Source organism: Phasianus colchicus, chromosome 6 (assembly GCF_987193195.1).
Source record: "Phasianus colchicus chromosome 6, bPhaCol1.hap1.1, whole genome shotgun sequence".
NCBI lineage: Eukaryota > Metazoa > Chordata > Aves > Galliformes > Phasianidae > Phasianus > Phasianus colchicus.
In genome coordinates, this window is record NC_143441.1 from 8248417 (window position 1) to 8268514 (window position 20098).

At 40.5% G+C, this 20098-nt stretch overlaps 1 protein-coding gene across 6 annotated transcripts in view; it reads right to left on the reverse strand.

Annotated features, from left to right (window-relative positions):
• STAC (SH3 and cysteine rich domain) overlaps positions 1-20098 on the reverse strand; it is a 254281-nt gene that overhangs the window by 27461 nt on the left and 206722 nt on the right. For all 6 annotated transcript variants that reach the window (XM_090142346.1, XM_090142344.1, XM_090142342.1 and 3 more), the window contains one exon: positions 2070-2170. In XM_090142346.1, coding sequence (XP_089998472.1) covers positions 2070-2170 — 101 coding nt within the window. The remainder of the gene's footprint in view (positions 1-2069; positions 2171-20098) is intronic.

Here is a 20098-nt window from a genome sequence, read left to right on the forward strand (position 1 = left end):
ATCAGGGTTTTGTTTAATTTTTTCTCCTGGAAGAAGCTAATTTCCCGTATTTGTGTGGAAAAAGGAGGAGCTCATTTCCAGCCTTTCTTTTCTTTTGTCTTACACAAAAGCAACACTAATTAATTACAGTAGAAGTGCTGAATCATTAGATGTTCTGAGAAGTTTTAAGTTCCCTTCTCCATTTCTTCTTATGCGATGTGCATTTGCACTGTTTTGCATTTGCTAAACGTGCATCTATTCTTCCCCGTGTTTTCATGTGTCTTTTTTTAGGTTTTTCTAAAACTTGCTGCTGACTGACCACAGTTCCCACTCTTTTTTTTTTTTTTTTTCCTTTTTCTTTTTTTCCTGCCTTACAAGGTCTAAAAACTCCCCAAGTCATCACCACGTGCTCCCTAAACATCCCTTTGTAGAGAAATGCATTATAACAACTCAACCTACATCAATAAATAACAGTGCCCCATGTCACTCTATAAATGATTCTTAGAAGACTGAATATTTCTTGTTATTTTTCTGTTTACCATCTCAGATTGGGAATGCTTCAGGCAATGGCTGAGTACCCCAAATGAAGATGCTAACACCTAAGTCATTGGAAATGCCATTCAAGGCATGAGAGATTCACAAAAATTCTCTCAGATCTCTGCAGGCTGTGAGAACTTCTAGCCATAGTGAGAAGAGGGAAGGCATCATGAGGATGTGCATCTTTTCTGTATCTTATATTCAGTATTAAAAAATTATACAGTACAAGTTCTTTCACTAATGAGCTGCAGTATGGATTGCGAAGGAGCAAGGGAGCTGATAAACTTGGTTACTGACAGAAACCAATTCCAAGATTCCCCAGCTTCAGTTTAGACCCAAACTAAATTCAGACACCACACGAACTCATAAAACTCCCACGGCTGTGCTGAATTCTTCCTGCTATAAATTTGGCCTCTTGTTTTCTGTTTTTGTAAACTGATCTCCACAAGAGTTGAGGCTGGAATCAAGCAATGTGTGAAGCAATTAATGTGATTTAATATTTGGCTTGTCCCAAGCCTGCAGTAAGATAATTCTGCTGATCAACTTCCTATACCAGAAAACACCAAACCAGGACTACGATTATGCTTTCAAAGCATAAAAAGATTTACTTCAGGACTACGAACAACAATAGAAATAATTGAATATACTTGAAAAGATAGTAGGTTTTCTACACAGAAAGGGGCCTGGGGGTTCTGGCTGGTGGTTCTGGAAGTCCAAACCATACCTGGGTCAGAGGAGGGTCAGGGTGGAGGTTAGGGACCGGTTCTTCACCAGAGGGTGGTGGGCATGGAACAGGCTCCCCAGAGCAGTGGGCACAGTCCTGAGCTGCCAGAGTCCAAGAATTACTTGCACAACGCTCTCAGACATAGGGTTTGGATTTTGGGTGGAGCTGTGTGGAGCCAGGAGTTGAGCTTGATGATTCTTGTGAGTCCCTTCCAACTCTTGATATTCTATAATTCTATCAACATGTGTACCCAGTTTTTATATTCCAACAATTTTCTTAAGCCATATTGTCATTTTTCTAAGTAAATCTTTTTTTTTTTTTCTTTTTTTTCCCCCAGGAGTAACCAAATGAATCATTTTCCCATAAAGAGCCACCAAGTTAGAATTTTTCAAATACAGTATCCTGCCTTTGCCAATAACATAGGCACTAAAATGCTGTGCTCCACACAGGGCAGGGCTCCTCCAAGCCTCTCCTACTGAAAGACTTCTGCAAGCTCTATAGGGTCTCACTGTGAAATATCTTTCAGTTTTCTTTTTAAGATGAATTATGCTTATTCTTCAGGCCCCAAAAATGGGGGGGGGGAAGATAATGCAATAATGCAGAGGATTTTTCATTTGTTAAAATCCACTGAAATATTTTGACTCATTGGTAGCTTTCCCCACAGTGATTTCCACTACAGTAAATATAGTTCAAATTATGGGAATTAATTCTGATCTTTAGCTCAATTTAGATTATGTAACTGTGTTTTCAGCTAAATGCCAGCCAGGGGGTCTGGCCCACAAAGCAACATGCCCCCAACTGCACTTGCAGCCCTGGGCTGCTTACTTACCAGCTTGCCCATGCAACGCTGTTGTCCAGTACTGTCTGCACACTTGTGGTGGATGCTCATCTTACAAGCCTTACAGCGCAGTCCATGCTTAGCATTTGTCCCTGTGAAATGCAAGGAAATGATTTGATTGGACAAAATCAATAGTTTCCATGCACTTAACAAATTTCCATGCATTTAATGAACGACCTGAAAGAGCTAATAGGGAGGTCAGTGGTGGTAGTGTAAATACTGATGGCTAACTTTGCCTTGCTTACTTTTTAAGGCATGTTTATACATGTTTTTTTTTTTTTTTTTTTGACAGTCTTTTCATTTCAGGCACTTATCCTCCAGCATCCTTCCCAGGCTAATGCTGCCTTTGGATATCTATTAGATTAGGCTCTGTGGTGTGACTGTGAGGACGCTGAGCCTGCTTCCTTTGCATTGCCTATCGATGTACCCAAGGGGCTGCCACTCTTGCTTCCTCAGATCAGTGTCCAGGGGCATGCAGGACTTGCTCCTTGCACCTTGCACATCCCTGAGCTGGGCAGCAAGGATGACATAAACCTGATTTCGCCCTCCTTCACTGGCAATGGAAAAATCTGGTGACACGTCAGGGAGCTCTGGCAGAAATGCTGCCATACAGAAGCAGAAGACTTCTCCCAGCAGTGGAGAACAGTAGCTCTGAATTACGTTCAGTGTGGACCTACTCTGAAATAACAGAGTATAGTCTGTCTTCCAGGAAGAAACAGTCACTCTTATTCATACACCCATAAGACTTCCTGAACTACGTAGTAGCTGTTAAGCTGCAGCAACTCTTTTCCTCCTGCCACAGGGCTGTGTAAATGGGATGAGTAAACAGCATGTCAGTTCATTACCACCGACTGAATAAGAAACAAGGTAGTAAAAATAAAAACAAAAAAACCTCTTGACATTTTAAACTGGCCCTCATTAGTCAGACATGATAGGAATATTAGTCAGAGGAGTCAGAAGATCCCACATCTGAAAGTACTCATGTAGATCTTGATTATTTGAGTAGTTAACATCACCTACACGTTGCTGACTGAATTCAGCGAAAAGCTGCTTCAGAAAGAAGCACTTCAGGGTAAGATGCATCAAGTTGGTGCCAGAACATAAGTCTTGTTGAGACCACTTTCAGGGGAAGAGGTCCCTGAAGTGGCCACTTCCAAGTCAGGTGGAGGCAGGCTGCAAGAGCTGATGGATGCACTGAGACAGGCTTGGATGTACCACTTGAGTGTTGTTTGCAGGTCAGGTAATCAGCAAAGTCACTGCCTTCCGGCTGAGGCTGTTTAAGATATGAGCAGTGAATGTGGCTTGGCATTTTGTGGTGCACACCAAGGGCCCCTGGGTGCAGACTGCATGACCCCTCTTGGCTGAGTCAACACGTGATGCATCACTGCTTAGGTATGTGCAGTTAGCTTCACCCTGGGCTCTTTTTCCAGATTTACTGCAAATTATCCCTGTTGGTTTTTATTTTCTTTTCCCTCTGAGTGGTTGCACTTGGATTAGTGTGCTGTGATGATTTTTCTTCCTGTTACACTTTCTTTTCAATAACAGATGCTCAAACCAATATTGACTTCTGTGGCTTTGTGCTTGTGTTGCTGAGAATTGAAATGCTCTATCACCCTTTCTGACGGGCTATGACAAACACAGAGAGCTATGAGAAAACAGGACTTCCTCCACATTATTTTGTTAGATCTACAGGTAAGAATGAAAAAAGCAAAACGTCATTATATTTTGCCTACACAACAGGCACTCAAAATCAAAGTTTACACTGAGTCTAATCCTCTTTTGCTGATCTGTGATCTTACCTTGCTTTACCATACTACTTCTGAGATTCAGCTGAAGGGGCAGTCAGTGCCATAGTCCTTCCTGCCAGCTCTATCATGCTGTTCTACCCACGTTAATATGTTACAAGCTGGATATTGGTCCTTATATGGCATCACTGTGTGATCAGAAGAGAGACATATTCCATGATGTAGCAGCACATCCAACTGATGTGCAAAATGCACACAGAGTGTGCTATTTTCACAAAAAACAACTTTTTAGGAGAGGAATCTGTGGTCATGTAAGAATGAGCCACTGTCAGTCTTATAAAACTACAAAAAAGTAATACTGTATTTCTACTGCTGAATGCCATTCATTACCTACAGGTAGGTAAACAGTTGCTTCAAAGAGAGAATTCAGTCACACATTTGAGTCTACAGGAAAGATTTTAAAATCAAAATGAAGCTGCCTTTAACTATCACAAGCTTCAATCATCAATTCATTGTCACTTCTAAGTACTTGGTTTACTGTGGGAATAAGCAGCTTGGAAGTAATTTGCATGTATCTCCCTGCCTCCCTTTGAGGAATAACCAAAGGGCTTAAAGAAGAAGAGTTAATTCCATATTTACTTACCCATCATAGCTCAAGCTCTGAAAAGGACATTTATATGGGAAATATTTTAATTTTCCCTCAGGATAACTCTTCCTTCTCCAGTTTCTGATCTCCACCACACTAACTCAAACCACCTCGGAGGATTACAGCTAAACTGTTTCAAAAGCATGCCAGAGGTTAGATAACTGCATACTGACAATGTATCTGCCCCCCGGATGCTGAGATTCAGAACCGAGGTGGAGCCACAGCTCACAGTGCAGAGAAGGACCCATCTACATGTTGCACAGGTGTGAATGAGGCCAGGACTTATACTGCAGTTAGGTTTTGGGCTCACATGCATGCAAGCCTGTTGGCTTTGTAGTCGCTTGAATGGGGTTGTTTTTTGTAGGCATCTCTGTAGTTTGAAATAAGGAAAAAGCAGGTAGAACATGGGTGTTGTAAGCAAGTTATGAGTGCTGGGTGAGCATGTTGACAGTCATGCTAAAATAAGAGAGGTGTTTCATTAGCCTAAAGAGGTGGCACAGGAGATAGCAATGTCTTGAAACACTACTGGCAAGTACATTCCTCCAAAAAGCATATGAAAGCGAGGGATTTGTTCTAGCTATACTTTAAATAGAAAAAAAAAAAAGAAGTGGTATTAATGACTAAAAGTAAAAAATGGTAATAATCATGTAAATAACAATAATGACTCACTGGGGCAGATTATTTGAGGGGAACTTGGGCCGTTCCACTTGTCTCCCAGAAGGAGACAACAGGGTGTGTATGAAGTTAAAAGCCACTCTGTGCTCTGCTTATTCCCACTGGGTTAATCTCTTTGCAGACTGAAACGTGGGGATCAGAGAGAATTACATTTCAGATGGTCATAGCAGTGTCTGGAAGTGACACTATTCCTGTGAAGCCTGGGACACTAAAACACTCTCCTCTGGGACTTCTGCTGGCCATATTGCTCTCTGCTTCCTGTCCCTAAATAGCTGGCAGCCTGACTGCAGCCCACCATTTATTCCCACTAGCAGATATTCCTCCATGCTAATTTTACAGCACAGCAGGAAGCTGCTAGTATAAAGTACTCAGTGAAATGCCTTTATCCACACGGAATGTGCCAGTCACTTCCATTTGTGGTGGATCAGAAATGCAGGAGCTGAAAGCTTAGCAATTAAGCTCAACTTTGAGCACCCTAACTACAGTTTGCTCCAGTATTCTTTCAAAGGAGGAGGAGATTAATAGCTTTGATGGACTCTTTATCATTACCTTTAAAATATAATTATCTCCATTCATTTCTCCAAAGACCCTTATTATGGTAACTTAATCAAATTGTTACAAGTTGAACACGTTAGAACAAAGGTTCTGCTCACTCTCTTTCTTTTGCAGTCTTGGAATGTGAGATTTTTTTGTTCAAGGCACATTATTACCTTCAGTGAAGAGGGTAGTCAGTGTTCAATGAGTGGCCAGCTCTATTCAACACTTCCTCATTGGTCTGTATGCGTTTGCTTACATCACCTCTGGAGTATCATATCTGCACCATTTCCAAGCAGAAGATGATAAGTAACATCACAGGCTTACCTGTGGGCTCACTATCTTTGTCTCTTTATGCCTTGTGATACGAACACATTTGCCAGAACTCAAATAGCACGGATCCCATTTGATGGATCAATGGTAAAACCATCAGAGGTGTCACTGATGGGCATTACTTGGCCTAGATAATTGCAAACTGTTAAAACTGGGCTTTAGAATGGAAAATACTAGGTCATGTTCAGCAAACTCCTACTGCATATAAACTTAATAGACAACAAAGTCATGAAATAGGAAGAAAGCACACATGCACGTGCGTGTGTTTTGTGTCCTGTTTATTAACGTATCTATTCATTCTCTCATAGTCAGTAAAATCTGGTGTTGTTTTGCAAATGAAAAAGCCAAAATTGTCAAAAGAAACCACATTTTGCTGGAAGAAAATGAAGAAATTTCATGTCAGGACACTTGAGTAGCTCTTCGACTTACAAATGAGGTTCTGTCACAGTCATTTTCTTCAGATACCAACTAATACATCCAGATTCCCAGTACTAGAAGGACACATTGTTTTGAGAAGCAGGCCATATTTAATAACGCCTTGCTAGAAATACTCTACGACTGGGTCAGCTCCCATTTGAATATCTAAACCAGTGGCTAGGCTTTTCAAAACAGCCATGGAAAATTCAATCTTGAACTGTTCCAATAATCTGACCCTGAATATTACCCGAAGGACACACTACATCACTTTCATAAATGTAAGCTTTTTTGGAGGAAGACTTAATGGGATCAGAACACTTCAACCCAGATGAATGGAAGAATTTGAAGGCAGAGAGTGAGACAGAAGGGGCAGAATTTGATTTCAAATTCAGGCTTTATGCCTGTCTCTCCAATTAAAATAGTTTAGAAACTACACTGCTTTTCAGGAGAGTGGCATTTATTTCAAGGAATGCAAATGAGAATTATGTTAGTCTCATGCTTGCAAAAAGGGCACCTTTATCATCCTCTTGGCCAGCACAGCTATGGCCACAACACTGCTGGCTGGTGCTTTTTGCCTGTTGTTTAAAGACTCAGCATAAGATTAATAGCTAGTGAGTGAGAATGATCTCTGCAGCCTGAAGAAATCTGAAAGGAAACCGCAAATGCTGGTAAGAGCATGACATTATGCTGAGTGTATTAAGATATCTATATTAGGCACTTAGGCTAAATTTAAAAAGAAAAGAAAAAAAAAGAAATAAAAAGAAAGGGTAAAAATATTCAGGTCTCTATCAGAAAGAAGAAGGGCAAAGGCATGGACTGTCATCTCCAGCTAATCAGCTAATCCAACTGCAACCCAATGAATATTTGTTGTTGTTCCAGCTGAGTGAGACGAACATGCCAGTCAGAAATGGTTTTGATTTAAAGCTTGCATAAATAAACACATTTAAAATTACATATTTTCCACAGAACTTCAAGTTTTGCTGTGGGAGGCTGATAAAAATAATGAGTGCGTTGCCCCTTTCTCCCAAAGCACATTTGGAATTGTCACTGGAAAGCTGTCTCTGTGCCAGAATTTCTGGGAAATGGAGGATTTTAAGCAAGCTGGGCCAGTACTGTAACAGTGAGAGGTTTGGGATGTCACCTTAGAAGGAGAAAGAGAAGTCTCTGTAATGGCACTGGTGCCTTTGTATCCATCTCAACCTCTGTCCAACCTCCCCCCTGCTCTCTAATTCATTTTTTTAATTAATTGTTTTTGCATAACAGCTCTGTTGCTGAAAGGATGGAAATTATCTTTAAAAATTCATCTTTGGCTACTTCCTGTCCCCTGAGCTGCTCACCTTCCTCCTTTGCATGGCCTCAGAGCATGAGAGCTGTGGGCAGAACAGAGAATGGCATTTTCTAAACAGGATACCCATCCCTTAAAAGTTAAGAATCTTGATTCCCCCAGCTGACAGTGCAGAGAGGGCAGACGTGCAAATACCCAGCTGGCCTACAGGCTGGAGTTCAAACCCATGCTTCCCAGACATCCTAGATGCTCGCCACTGATAGTCATAGCAGCTGTGTATTGTTGATCAGGTGTGTTGACTGATACACAAATATTCACATCACAGAAAATTACCAGTACCATTAGCAATTGTCCCATTGTGCTGTCTACTGCTAAGCCCTCGACCAAATGGCTTATTGAAAAAAGGGATAAGGAAAGGAAATAATCAGTTTGCAGTCTGCTGTGTATTCTTCTTAGATCGCCTACAGATAAATGGATTACAGCAGCTCTTGGCATTTCCATTTCAACAATTCAATAGGATGTTTTCCTTTTCAAGGAGAAGAAATTACACTTTACAAGTAGGCTTCTCTTTTGACCTGACTAGGTGGCCTACACTCATTTCAACACTGCAGCAAAAGCTCTCCATGCTTGAATATCAGACAAGTTAGATGAAAGAGTTCAAAGTATATACAGAAAAGTAGGCAGAAATCTTATTTAGGCAATTTTTCATGAATAACGACAGCATGGGATTGACTTCAAAGATTTTACCTCCTAGTTGGTATCTTTTTTACAGTCAAATTTGCCAATTCGAAATGTAAAGAGCTGCAAGTAGGTTAAACCTGTAGTTCCTCAGGAAGGGGTACAATGTACAGGCAGATCTAACAACACATAGGATCTAGAAGGGGAATCCCTCCATTTGCATCCAAACTGCCAGATCTGGGCCTGACATCTCGGCTTTTTCATGAGCCCAACTTGTGTCAGTCTGAACTGAATTGGGTGGGAGGAAAATAAACTTGTTTGTAGTGTACAACTTGATATCCAACCATAGTACCTGTTCTGTCCAATTAATAAATATTAGATTACGTGCCACTGAGCAGCATGGGCCTGTTTGAATGCCCACCCCATCCAATTTTCCTGTAACAATATCCAATGTTTAAACAGCACAAAAAGTTGTCTCGTATGTAGGCAGGCTACAAAGCAGCACATAAAATTAGAACTGACTTCCTAGTGACATAGTTTTCTTTAGAAACAATGTGCTGAGGCAGTAATAGGCAGGATTTTCTCCAGGGGCTGTTCCAGAAAAGAAAAATATCCCTGCTGAAGTAAAGTTCTTCTAACTTCACGGATTTAAAACATACAAATCTGGAAGAGAGAATGCCTTCATTCCTCTTGCAAGTCAACTTTGTAATTCCTTGACAAAGAATTTCCAATGCTGCCAGCCTTTTTATTCTCTGGTAAAGGAACAATGAGATTTACTTACAAGGGAAACAGACTTTCCCTTTGGCCTCTTGGTCCCAAAGGGGTTTTCATTCTTAGTGTATAGCAATAAGAAAAGGACAAAATCCACTGCCCTGTACTGAAAAATTTGGCTGCGAGAGTTTCTATTTGCAATGCACTTTTCACATATTCTGCAGCTTAGCTATAAATGTCTGCCCTTGAAAGGAAATATCCACCTCCGTATTTCTTAAAATATTTTCTCACGTTTTTGATCATCTAAATGTTAGTTAAGATGCAGGAACATCACGATAAATAAACTAACAGCTAACTGCATTATCAGAAGAAAAAATCCCAGTCCTCCAAAACCCAAACATAAATTGTCTCTAGCGTTCTTCTCTCTAAACAAACTGACAGTGATATCTCAATAACAACTACATTTATAGACTACTGCCAGCAATCTTGAACCTGTGTTTGTGGATTTTTGCACTGGGTTGTTTTGCTGAGAAAGAAAATAGCTCAGAGGTGATAGGCATGGACTTGCCAATGGGGGTTGATGCTAAACTGTACCAGAGCTGAGCAGGACAAGGCAAAAGGAAGAAATTAAGCCTGGAATAGTGCCTCAAAGAAAGACTGTCAGAGATCAGTGGCTGATCTCGGTCTCAGTAATATTAGCAATTATAATGTGGCCAGTAACTCTTCTTGACGTGAGGATGATGAAAGTCAGATTTCAAACAGGACTTTCACATTGGCAGGCTTAAGTTATTTGTACCTGTGTTCTTACATATGTTGAAATGAAATCCAGTTACAACTTTTTTCTTCCTGTTTTAAAATGCTTTGAAAAAGGATCCGCATATTTTAAGGCCACTTAGAGATCCTGAAATTTTGATGTTTTAAGGGCTTTGTGCCCTTGAAAGAGAGAAGTTGGAAAGTAGAAAGCTGATATCTGAACAAGACTGTGATGCAAAATGAAGAGAGTGGCTCTGGACTTGCTGGAAACGTGGGAGAAGAGTTATAGAATAAAAGAACAGCCTGCCCTCAGCAAAGGAATTTAATATCTTCTCTGCTCTGCTAATGGATTTTTAACATTGCTTTTTGCTTACAGAGCTCCATCATCAATAGGCTTGAAATGAGAGGCTGCTATGTGCCAGAAGATTAGGGCAATCTGACTATAAAAGGTTTAGTTAAAAAAAACCTGATATGTAAACAGCCAACTGCTCTCTGGCCTTCTGCTCTTTCAATCTTACTGAGGGCTTTGGCTCTTTCATCCTACAGCTCTCTCATCAGCGCAACCTCTTGTCATTGTTCTGCTCCTCATTAGTGCAAACAGACTGGCAACATCTGCAGCAAAGGGCCTCACACACAAAACACTGACGTGCAGCTTGCCATGGACATAATTCCTCTCCATTCCATCCTTTTTTCTTCATTTCAACTGGCAATGGAGCTGGAAAGCACAGAGACAGGATAACTATGCTCTCCCCTGCCCAACACCCATTGCACAGGCAGGATGTGGCCACAAACTGGCTCCTGCTCCAGAGCCATTTATGCCCTTGGGATGCACACGTAGCTGGGAAGACTTTATCAGAGGCTGCAGGTGAAGGTAACAGCAGGATATGGCAAGGCTAGCGATGACCGAGGGCACACCATGGATAACTGGCAGGTCCACCAGTTTGGTATGGAAGTTATTTTTGCAGTTAGTCACAACGTGTTGCTTCTTCGCAGAATTTTACAATCTCATAATGGGTTGTTTCAGTTCCTTTCTCACAACAACTTTGTAAGCAAAAAGATGAAACACTAAATGTGGAGAAACATTCAAATGAAACCTTTCAACTCACGTGCAGATGCTTGGAAAATTCTTTTTCGAAACAAATTTTTGCTTAAACTGACAATTTTCAAGAAAAATTCTAGTCATTTTAGTGACATAGCTGGATAGAAAAACACTTCTGACTACTTCTGTCATCTGCTCAGAGAGGCTCTCGCAACCTTCACTGTTATGACCTGAGACCAAATTTAGTCCCTGACTCATAGCAGCTCTGGCTTAAAGCACACTCACAAGTGCACATCTATGTGGTATCAGTTGTTGTTTAAAAGGATAAGGAAAACATCTGCCAAATGATCATGAATAACCTCTTGCAGCTCAGTAATGCAAAAAGAGCGTTATCTTTGCTGGGATCTATCTAGGAATCACAAAGAAATATGAACATTTTGTTGGAACTTTACATTATTGCTACATATTTAAAATTTTAAACCAAAAAAACCAAACTGCTAACATTTTACCCTCAGCAGGAATAGCTCCAAGGCATCATTTAAACTCTCTGTGGTTAACAATGATTCGTATTATCTGAATTCAGCCTAGATGCAAGCAGGAATAAACCAAACCCAAGCAGGTCATGACTTCCTTCATTTACACATGCAGCTTGCACCAGCATGACTTATGTGATTTGTTACGTGAAAGTCTGAATTAAAGTACTGACTGCAATTGTTATGGTACCACTATCAGAGATAATGAAAACAATAGGGATAACAAAACAATGTAGCTACAACCGTCTGGCCTGTAGAACAACATAATCTGTAAAAAAAAAAAAATGCAGTAAATTCCAGCAGGCAACTTTGCTTTTAACAAAATGATTTCCAGTGCTGTTTGGTTGGAAGTCCCAGAAGCCACAAACTTTCTGGGGGGATGAGGGCAGAAGATCTTTATGGCAGAAGGCACAGGCACGTATCTGGATCTCATTAATGGGCAGTTGAGTCAATACATACATTCAGATTTAGGAACTGTCAGAAACAATACATAGCTGAAATAGCGAACACCATCAGGGAACAGATAACTTTGTATTGAGGATGGATAAGTGTCCAAAGCTGAACTCGTGAACTCTGAAGCTTGTTACTTGCTAGGTTCAACCAGTATGGGCTGCTTGGAAATTATGGTAACACAGATTAAATGGAAGTGGCACAACCAAATTTCTCCAATTAATGAAAAGGCATGTGACAGGCATCTCAGTTAAAAGTATGATTGTGGATTGTGCTTCTTTCTGCATATATACTACTCGGACTGGAGAAACTGCTGGCTTTTATTTTTCCAGAAGAGCTGGTGCCAGAAGATGGGTTCCTGTAAAGAGGTGCTCTCAAGGATAACAAGGTCAACGTCCTTGTTGTAGTAAAGAGAACATCCTGGAGATGATCACACAACAATGGAATCATAGGGGTTGGAAGGGAACTCTGGAAATCATCTAGTCCAACTCTCTGCTAAAGTAGTGTGATGAGTAGGTTGCACAGGAAGATGTGGAGATCAATGCTGGTCCAGGGATCTTGGTCTGTGCTGTCCTAGATCACTCAGCGTGAGCAGTATCACTACAGGAACATCTTTCAGCCCAAACTTCCTGAGCCAACAGTGACCTGACTGCAGGGGAGGGAGATGGAGATCCAGGGGGTAAAACACTGTGGGTGGGGGAAGGATGTGGGGAGGGAGGGAAATAGTAAGTAGGATAAAGATTGTATCATCACCGGTTCTTCAGTTAAACCCAGCATACAAATCTATGTCGGCATTTATACTACCTTGCCTGCAATAAGAGGTCAGCATTTCTTTGGTTTAGAAACAGCCTATACTTCACAGATAGGGCACTTTGAAGTGCATCTGTAAGAGATGTACCCAAGAGATGAATTTTCTGCTCTCTTCAGAAAACCTCTGTTTCAGCTAACAAAGAGTTCGATGCCCCTGCAGGCCTGCTACAGTGTTCCTTCAGCTTATCTTGGAAAAACAACTACTTATCAGAGGTTGGTGCTCATCTGCTGCTCTTCAAAAGAAACCATCCTTGTTCCCACTCCTGGTGACATCTGAGATTTGTTGTACTCAGAGGTTGTCCCATCCAGAGATTACTAATACAAAATGGACTTACATGCTCAGCTGCATTGAAGGACTAAGTTTATCAAAACAGAGTTTTGGTGTAAATCTTCCATATTTGTTAGCTGTAACAGACACTGTGGAGGCAGATAGCTCAGTAAGCAGCTGTAAACAGATGTGCAGATGAGCCCTTCACAATGCCAATATACTGAGCTTGTGCTTACAAATGAATGCCATGCATCACTTTGTCCCCCTACTTTGTCTCTATATTTCAGAAAAAGACATAAAGAACTACAGTGTATGTCTGGAAAACTCCATGTAACTCAGACAATCACGGGATATAAGAGCTTGCTTCACTTTTGAGAGGTGCAGCTTGTATTTGCAGTGCTAACACAGCCTGTTTTACACATTCCCTCACCAATAATCCCAACACTTGTTAACATATAACCCTCTGCTGAGAAAGCAAAGCAGGGAAATACTGACTATAACATTTTAGTTCACAATAATTTAGAGGTTATAAAAGCCATACCCTGTTTCCTCTCTTGGCTAGGAAATGGGAATTGTTTTGGAGAGAGGGTGATGGACACTTTCTTTTTCCTTCCCTCCCTTTTATTAAGCAATCTCATGGTCTGAACGAAGTACTTCGGGATTCTCAAGATCATTCACTATGTTTAAAGGAAATTACAATGAAATCACAGTACAGTTGAGGCAGCGTGGTTGGGTTGTTGTCAGACTTGACGATCTCTGAAGTCTTTTCCAACCTGAGCAATTCTATGATCTCACTGCAGAGCTCATCTTCTGAATTAAAAGACAAGGAGGTAATCCATATGCATGCAACACGCTTCAAAATGTACTGCTGTCTATTGTACTCACATCAAAGAGAAGAAAAGCTACAGACTGTAAATAAATTGGGAAATTAAACCAAATGCAGCTTGGAGTAGATAATTCTTTGAACTTCTGCTCCTTGCATTCACGTTACAAAAGCAGAAGGAAGATGGCAAAAGTGGTGTTTCTCTCTATCAGTGCTCTTTACAAGCCATGAGAATCATTGCTCTCTGAGACATCCTTTGAAGTCACAGAAAGTAACAGGCAAGGGTGGGCAGGTATTTTATTCTATATAATAGCAATATTCTATTTCTTAGAAAGCCATTTCTACCACTTGCCTCATTTTATGGCTTTTGCAACTCCCTGCATAGTGAAGTTTCTAATGAGTTTCCTTCCTGATAATGCTTTTGTCAGCTATGTGCCAATTTGTTCTCTGCATATCAGTGATTCTCTAGTAGAAAAAAACCATAAAAAAATATAGATATATTTCACTAGAAGACTGGCTTCAAAGATGCATTTAATTTGCTTATCTGAAAATATCTGATGTCTCATATGAGCTCAAAAAAATACATAGCAGGACATAAAGGTGTTTCGTATTCTTCCTCATCCCCATAAAAACTTAAGTTTACCATGATGTTCTTCTCTAGGTTTGATCTCAGGAGCAACAGACATTACTGAGCAGTCACAAAGACAGTAAAAGAACCTAAGAGAAGCATTACTTCAGCTATGTTGGCTTTTTTCAATATAGTCTTGTCAAAATCATGTAGGCTAATATCACTTTCATATATAGATTGGATACGTACTGGAAACTGTTTACTGTTTTCCATCTAATTAGGAAGTAAATGCTGGTCAACATTTATATAAGTTGCTCCAAAAGTAATGCCTCCTATTTTTTCCCAAAGAAATTACAACAGATACGAAGAGCACAATCTCAGCTACAAAACTCTGTTTTTCAGCATTGTCAGCACCATTAGCTATACATCTCCCCTGGTGATGGACAAGAGCCTACATGCTGCTGTGATAAAAATCTTCATGAGTGGAACTGACCCACTGTTTCACAGTTGCTATGAAGACCTGCAGTCCATCTTTCACCAGCTTGAACAGATTAAGTCAGAAGGCATCAACTCCATGGTGGGTGTGGTAGTACAGTCCAGGATCTGCCCTGTGCACCTGGATCTTCAAACTGGTATCAATCCTGGTGTTATTGCATGGCAAGTGAGAGGTTGCCTTCTTCTCCGACCTGACTCTGGAAGCTGGAGTCTTCAAGTTGGTCAGTCTCACAATGCAACAATGTGAGTAGATGGTTTATTTGGATAGCAGGAAATCCAGGAGGATCACTCCTTTCCTTTCCCAACAGACTGTGCACATGACTTGGCCTGTGTGGGCTGCGTCCTAAACATTTTCTCAGATGAAGGAGTTCACATGCCACCACTCCATGGACTGTTGTTTTGGCTCTGGACTATAATGGTCACACCAGAAATGATGCAATCCAGGGAACTGTCACCTTCAGTATTCGTCCAATAGGTCCTGACAAACTTGCAGTGTGCTTTCTGTTCTTGCGCGAGCATCCACAGGACTCACCTGCTGCAGACTTCACAATATTCAAACATCGCCACCGTCATTTCCTACACACTGAAGCTGATATTCAGCTCTGTACACAACTCTCTGATTGTAAGCTGTCAATTCGTACAGATGAATTGACACTCTTTGTGTGACAGCTGCACATGGCCATCCAGAACATAGTTTGTCTGTCACCGCTGCTGAAACGCAGCACCCACTGCCTCACTGCACTCATATCCACTGTTAGGTGTCCATAAGCATTCAGCAAGTGGAAATTAATGTCAGTGGGTGCAATTATTTCCACATGGAGGAATTCAATGACACACCTTTGTTTCATACAAACTTCCATGTCAGATGCATCAGACTGCCCCTCTGCTGCCACCTGCCACATGGCAACAAAATGTAATGGAATATGGGTGGAAAGGTTCAACCTCTACTGCCATACCACCAACATTTGCCTCTGATGTTGTGGGCCAACGTAAGAAAATAGGAAGCATTACTTTCAGAGCAGCCCTCACAACATTTCTTTTCACTAAGAATTAACTGCAATTTCATATTAATAGCAATTTTTCAAAAATTACAGTGAGCTTGAAAGTTATTTAGTAACAAGTATGAAACATGCTTGATGCTGTTCAAGGACAAATTAGAATTTAAAATATACTTCCATCCTCTTTTCTCAACTAAGCAGTTCCTGATTATCCAATTTAGTGTTAGCATCTTCATCTCAGAGGAGGAAGCCCTCCCAAAGGATAAACAGACTAAATATTTGCCTTTCAATATTTGCTTTAAAGTAAGATTAACTATTTATTACCAAAGAAAAATATTAATTTAACAGATGATGTTTAGCCCTCTGTAGCTGCTTCACAAATACAAGCCTGTGTATTTTTTGTCATGCTTAGAAAAAATGGGAGAAGTATCCGCAGAGCACATCTATAGTACATAGACCTTATGTGCATCTACTTCTCTTTCCCTCTCTTCATCCACATCTTAAGTATTTTTGATGTACAAACTGTCCACTTTCTGAAAATTTTAGAGTCCAGGTGTCACTGTCTGTGTTTAAGTAATGTATAAGTAGCAGTTGACCATGTGCTGCATAAATCGATTATGTGTAGCACTTCATCTCTAATCTCAGCAGAGTTTTGCTTAGCACTTCTTGTAAGGTTCCTTACTCCTGGGAAGAGTTACTGACTTAAAGTTGTCAGTGGAGAAGCCAGGCTCAATGTCAAGCTAATAAATATTAAAATCATTATTTTGCATCACCTTTTTTCCTACATTAAAAAAAAAAAAAGGCACACATTTCTCCCAAACTCTTGCACACAAAGTCAGAGGGGATTGAAGTAACTTTCATTTACCCACTGATTCTCAAAAGCAGGTTTTGGTGGCCAGAACTATTTAGAATCAATTGGAGTGAGAATCTAAGTCTCCTAAATCCAGGACTATCTTTACAGAAGGGAAAACTGAAGCCCTTGTCTCTTCACCCATTTAAATAATAGATTGGTACTGGGTGCCAACCTGTCATTGACAAGGCTACTGCCCCTTTCCCTCACAAGGAAAATAAAGTCATTGAATTCTAGAGAACCAGATTTCAGAGGGAGGTTGTACTAGATGGTATCTCCAGAGGTCCTTTCTAACCCTTTGATTTGCTGATTCTGTGTCTCAGATGCTTTGAAAACTCCTTTCCATAGGGAAGCCTATTGCCCGCTTGTATCAATAATAAATAATATAGACAATGTTACACTCGATTATAATCATCTGGAAAATGGACCTGGGAAGGCTAAGCTGGAACCATATAAGCCCACTTGGGGAGGTGGTCACAAGCTGATCCATGGGCATCTCCAATACAGTGGTGGCCATACACATCTGTGGCCCCAAGGCCATCTCTGACTGAGAGATGGTAGAGGGACTGGGAGGAAGGAAAGGTAGGATTAAAACCAATACTTCATTTTTCCCTTTCACCTGAAAAAAAAACCTTCAGAGAAAAAAAAAGGAGCTCTAAGGGAGTGCTCCAAACTGCAAGCTTTGAACAACATAGCCTGTGTACATGTCAAGCAGTTGACAATCAGCCTGTGGCTTTCTGTTGCATCCTTGTCTACCCATACAGGCAGGCTGTGGTGAAACCAGAACACCTACTTGAAACAGTCAGTCAGGAAGTTGCAATGCAGAACTCTTTCTTTCCTTCATTCCTGCATTTGAAAAGCTGGGGCCAATTTGTCAGTGCTGAGTCCATCTTTACGGAAGCCACTTAGAAGGGAGAAAAAGGTTGAAGGTTCCAAAAGCTGCAGCAGCACAATGAAATAAAGAAGTAAAGGATTTATTTTTAAAGATGTGTCCAGAAGAAATTATTCATGGCACTTGGATGGTTGGTTGGAACTCCAAATATACTGGCTAAGCCAGAACAGACAGTGGTACAAGTGAATCAGAACTGAAGAGACAGCACAATTTTACTGTTGAAGTGCACTAATTATTATTAGCAGACTGGAAGTAAACTGTGGCAGGGAGTTATTATTGGTTTTTATCTTTTTGTTTCTCTGTCTGGAACTGAGTTAGCTCCCTGAGAGTGAAGGCAGATTAATTTACGTGTAAAGGGACTGCAGTTGTCTGGAGAATCAAGTGATCTTTTAAGTGAGAAACTCATCTGCCCCAAGACCAACTATAAATGCATGTATCTAAGTCACAGGTTCAACTTGCTCTTGAAGTTTCAATACAGAGATTAAATTTAGTCTATCTCCATATGTGGACAATCATGGCAGCACACAGTCTGTGAAAGATGAACACTCAACCAAAAAAATACTGCCTGTTTGTGTACTTTTAATGAAAACACATTTTGTCCCTGCATTTATCTGTAGTCTCATTACCGCTCCTAGTATAAATATTAGAAAATGTTTAAGGGCGAAGTGGCAGTGGCACAATCTAAAAAGACACATTTTTAACCATTGCTGGACAATGCAGACCAGTTTCATTTGATCATTCTGAATCTTTGTGGTCGCTTACCATCTCTCCAGACAAAGTCACCCCCAATAAAACAAGTGATTGGTCAGAAATGTGTGTCAGTGACAAGACCAAACATAGAATAGAACTGCTAAGTACAATTCTTTAACACATAGACACACAAGAGGATGCTTATAAACGAGCAGCAATTCCCTTAAAACATAGGTTTAAACTTTCAAGTCAGCTATTTTCAAAAGCAAAGCTACACTACTTATATTTGACTTAGATGGAAGCATATTAATTATGTGTAATATGCTTGGAATGTGTGGAAAATAAAAATTTTTCCATATGAGTCAGCACAGGAAATGAACTGCAAATGAGTAGAACGTTGAGTAGTCTACAGATGGAGATGGTTTTTTTTTAATACTCCAGAGCAAAGTATTGACATCATGACTTCTTATAGAGCAAAGTACCACAGAAATGACTGATGACACACCAGAGACTGAATAAGAGCAAGCGAGAGCTTCCTTCTGATCTGCATAGTTTAAGCTTCTCATCTGATGCAAACATTAATTTAAGAGTCTCTCTCTTTGTTGATGCCAGCTTTGCCTCCCTTTACTGGGCATTGCCAAAGCTTACCACATTCTTGCTGAACACAGAACGTTGTAGATAACACCAAGCCAAAACATCTCTGAATCTGCCTCGTTTTCTTTTCAGTGATAGGAAATAAACCAGCATCTTCTAAATAACAACCTACTGATACATCGCATGAGATACTTTGGTTTTCAAGATTTTCCCTTGTTGGAGTTAGAGATTAAAATCATACTAAAACCAGTAGTAGTAGGAAAATTAGGAGCAAGAACAGCAACTCAACCAGTTACTAAAAGTCACGCTGGGAGAATGTTCATAAGCAAACATGCTTAGGAAAATACGCATCATGGAGCTGAATTCTCAGTCGTAACCCAACCAGTGCCTGGAGCTCACAGTGGCAGAAGTGGGGGAACACAAAGTGGCGTAAAAGTGAGTGACAGAAGTGAATACTTAATCCAACAAATTACTGATTTGCTCTGAAATTATGTGAAGTATTACTACTGACTTCAGTATTAGAACTGGAGATGGTATCGTGGCATCTCACAGTGCTGGAAGGCTCCATTAACAAATGGATGCTCCATGCATATCACAGTACTGCTTTGGATCTGAAATTATTTTGCATATTGTATTAGGCAGCAAATTACTGCTCTTATGTCAATTTTTTCTTCTCTTTGGAAGAGCTGGAACTTGTTCCTACTAACTATACTAGACTGTGGCTCATAGCCACTCCTGTCTTTAATGTAAGGTAAAAAGCACAATATTAATATTAATTAATACTGCTTTTTCTTTTCTTGAGAATGAACCAATGACAAGAGTTTAAGAGCAAATTTGCATTATAGTCATCCTAGTAAACACCCTCCTTTGAGTGCTTAAACCTCTTACACACATTTGGCCTTTACCTTATGACTGTACTTCTATCAAATGAACAAACAGGAACACATGCTGTGTTCCAATGGCAAAATTTGGCTCCTGGTGTCTAACAACCAAGAAGGGAAGATGTACTTGTTGTTTTGTAGGTAGATAGTGTTTCACACTCCTTTATTTTAATTTTGCTGTCACTGAAAAGAGCAGCACGGGGATCCTGCTGCCTCTGTTCCAAGTGTGCTGCTCTTGTTGAAGCTACAGACAGGCTCTGCCATGCCAGCGAGTCTGAAGTGCGTGCTGCGTGCTCATGCCATGCACAGTTCATCATGCTGCCCCAAACAGAGCAGCTCAGTTTGTGAATTG